The sequence below is a fragment of the Trachurus japonicus genome, chromosome 1, assembly GCF_045865225.1.
Source record: "Trachurus japonicus isolate A0001 chromosome 1, Traja_1.0".
Lineage (NCBI taxonomy): Eukaryota > Metazoa > Chordata > Actinopteri > Carangiformes > Carangidae > Trachurus > Trachurus japonicus.
In genome coordinates this window covers 29,510,488-29,522,538 of record NC_140907.1, presented here as the reverse complement: position 1 = coordinate 29,522,538, position 12,051 = coordinate 29,510,488, and the positions used below count along the sequence as shown (strand labels likewise).

Below are 12,051 nucleotides of genomic sequence, written 5' to 3'. Positions count from 1 at the left end.
TATTGCTTTTATTTTGAGAAAACCTGTAATGAAAACGCAGCTACAGATATGATAGGAAAGAGAGGAAGGGAGAAAAATTTGTTTTATGAATTAATACCAATCATTATATTGTCAGAGCTGGAAATACGGTTAATCAAAGAAACATTTATTGGTTACCATTTCATAAATGATTCAGTTTCTCCAATGTGAGGATTTGCTGCTTTCTTTGGGTCATATTCAAGTGACAAAACATGCAATTTCAAGAGGTAACCTTGGGCAACGAGAGATTTTTATCTACAATTTTTCCTTCTTTTTTCCCACATTTTAAAGAACAATTGGTAGGTTATCCAATAATGAAAATATCCATTGGCTGCAGCAATTTTAACACTACTAACTAACTATATTCACAAAACATGTAATTTCAAGCGGTAACCTTGGGCTCCAAAAGATATTTATCTACCCTTCTCTTCTCCCACATTTTGAAAAAAGGATTATCAAGAAAACCATCTAAAATGAGTAGCATGTATGATTTCATGACAGTTTATTTTACAGATTTTCTGTCAAACTTTTGGGTTGTTGGATTCATTCAGGACGCAAACGTATCATGTTTGAGAGTCGTCCTTATCACAGGGAGAGGGGAGATTTAGGAAGTGGGTTAAGGATACAGGAAGGAAATTAGCTGATATGAGCAGAAACCAGATACAGAGAGAGAGAGAGAGACAGAGAGAGAGAGGGAGAGAGAGAGAGAGAGAGAGAAAGAGACCACATGATTTAGTTTTTTTTTTCCTGTGCAGACAGACAGAAGATACAGATATACTTTGTGCTTCTCTCTTCTCTTCAGCTATTTGAGACTAAGGAGATAGTGTCTGTTCGACGTTCGGTTGATGGATACCGTGAAAAACACACTTGCACACCATCAAACACACACACACAGACACACACACACCTCCACAGTGTGAGAGGAAGCGATGCTGTTGGGGCGCTGCGTGCGCTAGAGACCCACCACACAGATCACATACCGTCTAAAAGCTTTGAAGTGTAAAAGAAGGAAGAAGGGGTGGTGGTGGTAGACAGACGGAGAACTGAAGGAGAGAGAGAGAGATGAGGGGGAGGGGGGTGGGGGTTGTAAATTTGGAACAAAAAAAAAAAAATAGACAGCCTGGAAAGACAGAACAGAAAGAAGATGTGAAAGAAGACGACTGAGCTCAACACTAAAAAAAAAGGGGGGAGGAACGGATGAAGACAGAGATGAGGCCTGTTAAAGCAATTTGCCTGGAACTGACGAAATCTTTTTTTAACACACACACACACACACACTGCTACACAATGTTAGTTTTTCTTTTCCCCTCTGGATCATCAGTCTGAGAAAGTCATTCAGCTGCCGCAGGACCAAAGGAAGGCACGGCACGTTTCTGGTGAACCGAAATCCCTCCTCTCCTCTCCTCTCCTCTCCTCTCCTCCACCTGCAGGATCACTTTAGTTTTTAGACAAAGGATTCCTCCTCCTCCCACCGCTCTGCTTGTTCAGAAACAGCAACATTGTAATTCAGGGGGACTCCTCTGTGGATGATAACACAGACTGACTCCACCTCCAAGATACTCACTCAACAGACTTCCTGGCTTCCAAGACCGACTAAACAGACCATTTTTCTACTGACCTCATTTTTTTCCCTCTCTGCCAGCCAGCCAGCCGTTTTCTCACCCTGCAGCGATTTATGCACCTCTACTGTAAATATGGACGTTATCTTGCATGAGTGAATCTTTGCCAAAATTGACATTATAATCAAACATTTCTATATATGATTGATGTTATTTTGTGTCTTAAAAATGTATCAGCAGTTGGTTCTCAAGGTTTTCAAGGCCAGTCTTCTGATTTTCTCCTTATCTATGAATGAATCGCTGAAAAATGTTCAAATTAACTTGAATAAAAAAAACTGAACTAGTGCTGCTGTTACAGGGATTGTTTCATTTTTATGATCTATTATCTATATTTGATGAAATTCAGTCATCAGCATGCAAGCATCTTCACACTGACAATGCAAACATGCTGATGTATAACGTTTACCATATTCATCATCTTCATTTAGCATGTTAGTATGCTAAATTGACTGTAAAATTTGTGCCTAATACATAGTTATTTGAATTCATCCTGCGGTGGACATGGATGTCTGTACTGGTGATGCTCCAAGCTCAGTCGTATCCATGAAAATTAACATTCTGATTAAGAGCGGATGGTTTTCTGGGCGAGTGAAATAATTTATGATGTATGAGGAAAATATTAATGACGTTCTCTAAAATGTGAACATGTTTAAGCTTCAATTTCCTGGCACGAATAAAACCCTGTGTTTGGACTGTGAGCTTTTAAATAGTTTGTGTTTCTGAAGCAGCAGTGACCTTCAGAATTTAAATGTCAGTGACTGTGCTCTGTTCAGGCATTTTATAAAAATACCTGTTGCCATTTTCATTTGTCCAAAATGTGACAACTTTTACTTAAAACCAGCCTCGATCAGTGTAAAATGTTACCATATTATCATGTGGGTTCCAACTGAGAAATGTTGAGAATGAGTCATCTGGTGTAGGTCTTGTGTTGTGGAAAACAATTTGTTCAGGAGGGTGGGAGGTGGAAGACCAAAGTAGAAACTGCTAAAAAAAAAAAAAGACACTGTGCATGCAAATGTAGATTGTATGCAAAATAAGATTTATTCTTATCTGAAAAACCTTCTAATCCCTGTAGTCTTGTGTTTTCCATGCTGTCTTTTCCTAGGAAACTCCTAAACTTGAGAAGCATCAGAGAAGTAACTGTCCATGTGGAGCCAGCAGCTGATATATTCTGGCTGTCACTGCAAACACAAACCTTTATTGTCTGTGAAAAACAATGCAGCCTGAGACTAATAAGGTCAGCATTAACCCTGAACTGCGGCAGATGTATAACCAGGCCAGCAAAGGTTAATGTATCAGAGCTGGAGGGCTTCAGTCAATCCTAATACCAGGCTTGTAGGTCACTAAGCCAGACCGCTGTAGGACACAATACGATATATGACAGGATGTGACCTGCATTGGTGTCATGTGACACTGGAAGAGAGAGCGAGAGGAGCATTTACTTTGAAGGTCTCAGTCGATGTTAAAAGCATCAATATTGTCTGTCTACAAGCCAACAGGTACAAGATACCTTGTTGATTATAAGTGTCTATAAAAACTGGGCGATGAAGTCATTTTGACTATGACAAACTAACAAACAACGTATTTTTGAAATCAAGACCTGATATCCTCCTAACTCCTTAAATCTAACATCTACCAAGTTAAGACTGCACCCTTTTAATTTGATTTATATTTTATTTAGGTATTATTATTATTTATTTATATATTTCTGTTTGCTTTTTTAATTTTTCATACATAAATATTCTCTTTTTCTTATTTTTATATATGTGTACTTTTCTTTCTCCTATTTATCTCTGTTGTATGTATTGTAGTCATAGGGATATTATGTCTATATGAGTTATTTTCTTTATTTTCAGTTTCACCAGTATCAAAGTATCATTGTTTTCTTAGACGGACGGCTCTGAGTTCAGTGTGGGATGGACGGAGCGAAGTTCTTTAGAGACTTGAAAGATGTAAGAAATTATTTTAGATGAATAATTTACTAAGTTCAAAAATCAATAGAGATATGTATTTAAAAACAAAAAAAAACTAACAAACAACTTTCAAGTTTCAACTTTTACACATTTATGTGTCATTGATACAGTTTATTTTTTCTGTCATACCCACATTCCTACTCTGTGGTGGGAGAGCAGTTGGTAAGCTAAGGCTGAACCACAGGAAATCAGTTGATTGCTTTTTCCCTGACTGCTTTTCTCCAACAGGTTGAAGAAGATGAGTGGAGGACGGAGGATGGGGGTGGGGGGTCCTGATGGGAGAGAAGGGGGAGATAAGCTCTGCAGATTCCTAGTCTCTGGTATTATCCTCTGTTATTATCTATAAGCTTAGCCAGCGATAGAGACGTTGTGCTGAGGTGAAGGCGTGCTGTGCTCCTCTAATGCATTGTTTGATCCATTGTGACTTTAAAATCAACATCAGGACTTAATGACATATACATTAACATGCATTAAGCTTTGCAGAATGAGGATGCTGCCATATGTAATCATGGATATTGTCATGACATCTCGAACAAATCATGGTCCAAGGATGACAAAGGGATGAGACAGATATGATAGGAAAGAGGGTAAGGGAAAAAAGTAGATTTTGTTTCATGAATTATTACCAATCATTATTTGTCCGAGCTGGAGATGTGGTTAATCAAAGAGACATTTATGGGTTACAATTTCATAAACGATTCAGTTTCTCCAATGTGAGGATTTGCTGCTTTCTTTGGGTCATATTCAACTGACAAAACATGCAATTTCAAGAAGTAGCCGTGGGCTCCGAATGATTTTTATCTACAATTTTTCCTACTCTTTTCCCACATTTTAAAAAAGGATTATCAAGAAAACAATTGGTAGTGTTGATCACAATTTCAAACAAACAAAAGCGATATCTTCAAATGACTTGAAAGTCCAATTCCCAAACTTTTAAAGCCACTGAATGTCGCTTTTACAGTATACTGTCAAGTTAAAAAAAAAAGAAGTCAATTAACTAAGTTACTCAACTAATCATCTAAGAACTAGTGTGCATATGGAGTAATAACAACAGAGCCGGGACTCTTGGTGTTAAACTTGTAATCTGACTGAGGACCAGGTCTGTGCAGCCACCTCACTCTCCTCCCCTCCTGGCTGCTAGATTAACTGTCGGGCTGACAAACCATCAGAGCAGATTAAGTGTGGATCAATTAGCTACTAATAAGCATGGTGAGCTTGGCTGTGCATGTGTGTGCGCGCTTACATGTGAGTGAGTGTGTGTGTGAGTGTGTGCATCTCTGCTCCTGGAGATCAGCTTGTGGGCTGGAGGAGGGGCTAAATGTTAAACGCCCAGGCACAGTGATCTACTTTCAATCTGTCCGTTAAAAACTGTGTGTGTGTGTGTGTGTGTACGTGCGTGCTCAGCTGCGAATGTGTGTGTGTGATTTAGCTGACAGGATCAATCACTTCCACTACAGCGGTTTGTCCTTGCACTCTCCCTGCCTGTGTGTTACTTTGTTGTCTGGTCTGGTCTGGCCTACGATCCTCTCAACTTCCCTTCAGAGGTGCTGACTGACCTCAGGTTCATCCTGCTTATAGTCACCTGTACCACTGGGTCAAAGGTCAACCACAACACAGACGACCAAGAAACGTGCCCAGACGTAGACCCAGATAGTCTATTCTTAAAGGGACAGTTCAACATTTTGGCAAATTAGCCCATTGCCATAATCCCTACAGTCTTAGCAGTAGGTTCATTACCTTTAATTGTCAGTGCAAGCTATTTTTAGAACGGCGGAGCAGAGCCGCGAGCTGCTCAGAGCTACGCTACAGAGGCTAATGAGATTTCTTGGTTTCCCTCATCAAACTCATCAAATACACAATCCAACAACTCCAAAACGCTCTGGTGGACAAGTTGTGACCTGCACATTCACCACGCTATGAGATAATAACAGAATGTTACGAGACTGAGTTGTTTTCGAGGTAATTTCAGAGACTGTTTGCTGAAAAACTGCCCCCGACGGGAACGCACATCAGCAGTTTTGCGTGAATTTAACTCTAAAACAACTCTGTCTCGTAACGTTCTGTTATTATCTCATAGCGTGGTGAATGTGCAGGTCACAGCTTGTCTACCAGAGCGTTTTAGAGTTGTTGGATTGTGTATTTGATGAGTTTGATGAGGGAAACCAAGAAATCCCATTAGCCTCTGTAGCGTAGCTCTGAGCAGCTCGCGGCTCTGCTCCGCTGTTCTAAAAATAGCTTGCACCGACAATTAAAGGTAACAAACCTACTCCTAAAACTATAGGGATTATGGCAATGGGCCAACTTGCCAAAATGTTGAACTATCCCCTTAATCTCTAAAAGATTTAAGAGCAGCACCTTTTGTCCACTGACCCTTTTTCAAAATACTGAGATAATGTCTTCCACTGTACAAACCTCCTCAACACACCACTCGCAAAATACCAATTACTGTCTTACTTTCCACAGCTGGGAATATGTGTGTGTGTGTTATTACAGGTCACATGATTCCCCTGTAATGTTCTGCAGCTGTTAAACTGTGGCTGGTAGCTGACTCTGCAAATCTACAGTAATACAAACAGATGAACACACACACACACACACACACACAGGCACACATGCTATTGCAATGAGTTGCAGAACCTCAGGATAAGAGCTCCGATTTCAACTCTTCAGGAAAAAAAAAAAATAATAATAAAACAGTTTTCTTGCAACAATAAAAGCGTCAGAAGAGTCAGCAGCAGCAGCAGCAGCAGCAGCAGCATCCCAAATAAAGTCATAGTCATCAGAGACCAACTGCTCTGGTGAATGAATACGAAAGAGTTTGTTTGTTTAAGAGAGAAAGTGAGAAAATAAAGAGAAAGAGAGAGAGAGACGGTGTGAGAAGAAAGTTTCAGAGCTGAATGCAAATGAACCTGAGCCAAAACACTACACAGAAGATTCTCTCTCACTCTCTCTCTCTATTGTGTGAGAGAGTGTGTATGAGTGTGTGTGTGTTGCGTTGTGTTGCAGTGACGGACTCAGTGCACTGAAGGACACTGTGTAGGACCTTGTTGTTTGTATATATGTGTGAGTGAGTGTGTGTGTGTGTTTCTCAGCTGGATGAGTGGATGCATGAAAGCCTTTGAGACAGATACACTGAGCCAATCTAAAGACGGGCTTCAGTGAAAGAGTGAAAGAAAGAAAGAGAGCATTCTTTCACAACAGACTACAGCCCTCCCCTCTTTCTCCCCTCTCTCTCCCCTCTCTTCCCTCCCTCCCCCTACCCAATTCAACCTCCTCCTTCTTGTTCTTCTCACCCTCTATCCCCCCCCCTCTCCCTCCCACCGTCTAGCCAGAATTAATGATTTCACCCTGAATAGAACCCCTATATTCACACACACATACGTATATACGCACACACACACACACACAACCCCTGAGGGAGATCTGTGACCTCACCTCAACAAACAACACTAAGTGCTAAATACTCACTGACACAGAAACTGAACGTACAGAGTGTGTGGCGTAAAGCGCGTATGATGATATTATGCACAACTGTACATTAACGAATCACCTGCAAACAAACAAACAAACACACGATCCCGTCGTTGCAGGATGATGATGGTCAGTGACATAGAAACAGCAGCGTCTGCTCAAACATGTCAGGATGTAATTAGTCTAAAAAAAATAAAAAAAACGGGGGTCCTTAAAATTCCAGTGGTCACACACATTGACACACACACACACACAAAAGGCCCTTAGTTAAACATTGAATAGCTCGCAGGAAGTGGCTATTTGGCAATTTAGAAGCACCTCCCATGGCTCATCCAGCCTTCTCTCTCTCCTCTCGCCTCCAATCAGTCTCTTTTTATCTTTCTCACTCCTCCTCCTCCTCCTCCTCTCATGCTTCTCTCTCCAGTTCTCATCTCCGTCCCTTGTACATGGCCGTGGGTGCCTTCCCACGCTCGGCTCTTGAACTTGCACGCCCTCCCCCTCCACTCCTCCCCAATACATGTCGGCTAAACTACGTTGAGGGATGACTGCAGCGCATGAAAAAAATATATAAATACACGACTCTAAACGATGCGTCTTTGGTTTAATGCGGGGCTCCAGGAGAAGACGCTGCTGCCGCGGAGACAGGGAAGTCACCTTGTTTGCAGATTCTAATGAATTGTAGGAAAACTGGGCCAAAGCCCCTCTTTCGACGGAGCCGCTCTCTAAGGCAGCGCTGCCGAGTGTTTTATCAAAAGAAAGAAAGCAATTAATTTTATGCTTTTAACTTATGCTAATGATTGTTTTTCCTCCCAGATTATTTTTGCGACTAATTAATTGATAGTTTATCCAATAAAATGTCAGACAATGGTTTGCAAATTCCCATCGCAAGTTCCCGGAGCCCAAACAGACATCCTAAAAATTCTTGTTTTATCCAACTAAAAGCCCACAGCCCATACATATTCAATTAACATTAACACAATCCAGTGAAACGAAATAATAATACAGTTTTGGACCAATCAAGTCTATCTATCTATCTGTCTATCAATCTATCTATACTATACTGCTGCAGATAGATGCAAACATCAGAATCAAGATAGTGGAACTGGCTTTTCTGCTTTATAAATCATCTTAACTGTTAATCAATCATCAGTATTGTTAGTGATCATTTGTCTCTGTTGACTAATCCACTGGTTCCCAAACTTTTTGTTCTGTGCCCCTTGGACAGCCAAGCAGGCAAGCAGTGCGTTAGCTTGTCAATAAACCAAATTTATAGCTTGCATGTCTCATCTGTGAGCTGCAAGTACTTCATCCAAAGCTTGATGTTCCCTTGGATACCATCTCATTTTAAAGGGATAGTTCAACATTTTGGCAAATTGGCCCATTGCCATATTCCCTATAGTTTTAGGAGTAGGTTCGTTACCTTTAATTGTCGGTGCAAGCTATTTTTAGAACGGCGGAGCAGAGCCGCGAGCTGCTCAGAGTTACGCTACGGAGGCTAATGGGATTTCTTGGTTTCCCTCATCAAACTCATCAAATACACAATCCAACAACTCTGGTGGACAAGCTGTGACCTGCACATTCACCACGCTATGAGATAATATGGGAACGTTAAGAGGCAGAGTTGTTTTAGAGGTAAATTCATGCAAAACCGCTGATGCGCGTTTCTGTCAGGGGCAGTTTTTCGGCAAGCAGTCTCTGCATTTGCCTCGAACACAACTCCTGCAGAGTAATCAGATAATTCGGTGTTAACAAAATGTTTCTCCTTTTTTCCTACACGTCCTCCTATTAATCTCACAAACCCTGAGATTTATATTGCACCCATTAGGAGCCCTGATCCGCAGGCCGGGGATCACCAAACTAATCGACCATTAATAAACAAACCATGATGGAGTGGGTAGTGGGGTCAGTGCCTTGAACCAAGGACATCCACTGTCTCTCTCACACACGCAGCATTGATCGATGCAGAGAGGGAAGCCACAACTCTGTGCTCTGTGGCTGCAGGACAGCCTCAGTCACTACTCGGCCACTCTGCTGTGAAATTACAATGTGGGTAGGTGGCAGGAGGTAGGATGATAAGGTGATGCTGCATGATGAAGGGGATGATGATGATGATGATGAATTCTGAGTGGGACGTAATTATTCCCCCCCGCACTTGTCTTCTTACCTTCTGGTACTCAGAGTCCTCAGGTCTGAAGTCACTGCTCACCATCTGGAATTCGATGTTGAAATGAGGCAACCGATGAAGTAGATTCACCCACCAAGGTGGGGAGTAGTTCACTACAGCCGCCATCCCGACGAAGCTACCTGCCCGCTTCACTCAATAAGCCGATTCCTCACACAGACACTGTAAAGAAATCAGCAACCATTGTTAGTTAATAGGGCAAAGCAATGACTTGAAGAACATGTAACACATCCTAACATGGCTGTGGTAAAGCTGGAAGAGACTAGTACATATGAGACATGCACAGTCTTTTATACAGTTACCACTAAAATTCAAAATCTGCTTCAATCAAATACAACAATTACTCATGACTAACATTATCATAAGGTCTGTGTGATGAGTTATCAAGTGATTAGTCACCAGCACTGGTGGAACAAACACGTCAGTCATCATTAAAATGCCAAAACATTGCATACACAACACCTGGCCATTAGTTGGGAAAACACTTTGCTGGTTTCTAAATGTCACGCCGTTGAATTTCACATGACAAATTTCATTTTATTTATTTTTTTCAAATGTCCATTTGCTGATGCAGATATCAGCTGTGGAAAAAAACAGGGTATTCCTCCTCTGCCGTGTGCATGCCCCTTACCTACCAATGACATTCCTGAACATGTTGCTGTGTGAGATAGAGTGTGGTTACACACAACGGGGCAAAACACTGCAATATGACACATTACTTCATTTCTGTTATCTCTGTTAAACCGACAGTGCCCCAAAATGAATTGAATAAATGTGATTTTTTACCACTTGAGGGGTTGTATTCCCCTTTTACAGACCCTGGTGTATTGTGGTTTACTGCTTTGTAACTAACATGGCGTGTAATGAGTCTGTATAATGATAATTATGGCCAGCAGTAGGCTATATTAATGATATAAAACAGCTCACTTGTCAATAGCACGCGTATGTGCATTTAATATCACACCGAGGGACTATTTAACTATAAAAATATTTATTTAAATAACCCATTGTGAGCGAACATGAAACCTATGAGGTCATACTGTCTTTATCCCTACTGTACATGAATTATGACATGACAATAGCATGGCTGACAGCTGCCTCGCATCACCCAATTTACGCCCATGCTATAAAAAAAAAAAACAGGCTCGGTGAGATAAACGTGATGTGGACGGTGAAATGGCCGTTATCTCAAACCCGACACAGAAACAGAAACACAGGCACGACTCTGCTGCTCTATTATGTTGGATTTTTTTTTTTTTTTTTTTTTTTTTACTGTGCCAACACATGTAGGTCAAACTCAGTCGCGGCTCACCTCGCATATTCATGAAGCCAAGCCAATAATTCAATTCAATTCTTTCCTCCACGTCGAGTCAATAAAAATGTTAGCAAAAAACCCGGATTATCTAGGCTAACTGTATTTAGCGGTTATCCCGCTTTTGTCCGTTAAAACTACCGCAGTCTCGCGGACGGAGTCGCCAAGGCAACGAGGAGGAGAAAAGGCAAAGGCACGAGCTGAGCTGAGCTGAAGGTTCCATGTCCGTCCGTTGACATCAAAGCCCGCGGTGCTGCTGAGGAAGAGGAACCGAGTATATGACTTACCCAGGCGGATGCAGACTCTTCGTTTTAGCGTAGTCTTTTGGGGAGTCCAGGCCGGCGTGTATATATTTCACCTATTGTCTTCCCAGATCCGGTGGTGGATTTGAACCCCACAGCCCGTGCGCTGCTGCTGCATCAACGCGGCCGTGCCGAGCTAACTGCAACGAGCGAGTCGTCGGCTGCTGCTGCTGCTGCTGCTGCTGCGGTCCCAACCACATTGAAAGTAACGGGATAATAACGGTCACGGACCCACTCACTCACATTTCAACCGATATGCTGCCTTTTCTTGTTTAGAGTACCGTGTCCATCAACGGCGGCAGCGCTACGGAAGATTAACGTTTACACTCGTTGACCCGCAACCCAGCAGCGTCTCTCTCTCTCTCTTCTTTCTTTCTTTCTTTTTTTTTTTTTAAAGAGTCGTTAAAGCATCACGGCTCGCGCTCGTCTGCGCTGTTCCCACGGTGACCGTCGTCGGTTCAGTGCGTTCAGCGCTGCGGCTTCTTCAATTGGGTGATATTGCTGGAGCGTGAAGCAAACACGGTGTTTAAAAAGCCCTTGAGGACGGGGCTTTGCGGCAGCGGGTGTGTGTATGTGTGTTACAGAGAGGGAGAGAGAGTATTTGTGTGTGTTTGAGTGAGCAGATGCGCAGAGACATCGCCCCCTAGCGTTGCATTCACGGAAGTACATGTTCAACCAGGACCCTTGCAGCACTGCTGAAGGATGCAGTCAGATTGTACATAGATACATGGTAATTGAAACCCAAGTACAACCATCAACTGATTTTCAAGCAAATTATTATTGATAATAAAAAAGTAAGGTACGACTGATATGTTTTTTGTTTTGTTTTTTTAAGCTGATGCCAAATCAAACGCTTTAACCCAGGACACTGCACACAGACATGGCACTTTTTGAACAGACATGTCTCTCTTATGACCTGGCATTTTATTATTTTCTTCAGAAGTTGGTTATGCATCTCTCATGCTGTCCTTTCATTTACTTACTTATTAACCTTATTAGCCAATTACCTTTCTTTAACCAATTATCTATAAATGACTTTATAAATGTCTTCTTCCTCTCCTTTTTTAACTGTTGCTGATAAATAAAGGTTTCAATCAATCAAAACCCTAACCCTGATGTTAGAGAGTAAAAAAAAGAGTCAGATAATGCATTACCCTGCAGATATTCCTTATGT

At 41.7% G+C, this 12,051-nt stretch overlaps 1 protein-coding gene across 3 annotated transcripts in view; it reads right to left on the bottom strand.

Moving 5' to 3' along the window:
* Positions 1–11,439, bottom strand: part of ttyh3b (tweety family member 3b) — a 31,427-nt gene extending 19,988 nt beyond the window's left edge. For 2 of the 3 annotated variants that reach the window (XM_085784384.1, XM_085784400.1), the window contains exons 1-2: positions 10,863–11,439; positions 9,246–9,425 (exon numbers count right to left, since the gene is read on the bottom strand). In XM_085784384.1, the coding sequence (XP_085640510.1) occupies positions 9,246–9,371 (126 nt within the window). In that variant the 5' untranslated portion in view covers positions 9,372–9,425; positions 10,863–11,439. Of the gene's footprint in view, positions 1–9,245; positions 9,426–10,575; positions 10,644–10,862 lie in introns of those variants that run through there. The other variant, XM_085784392.1, reaches the window with a different exon arrangement.
* Between the last annotated feature and the right edge of the window lie 612 nt (positions 11,440–12,051).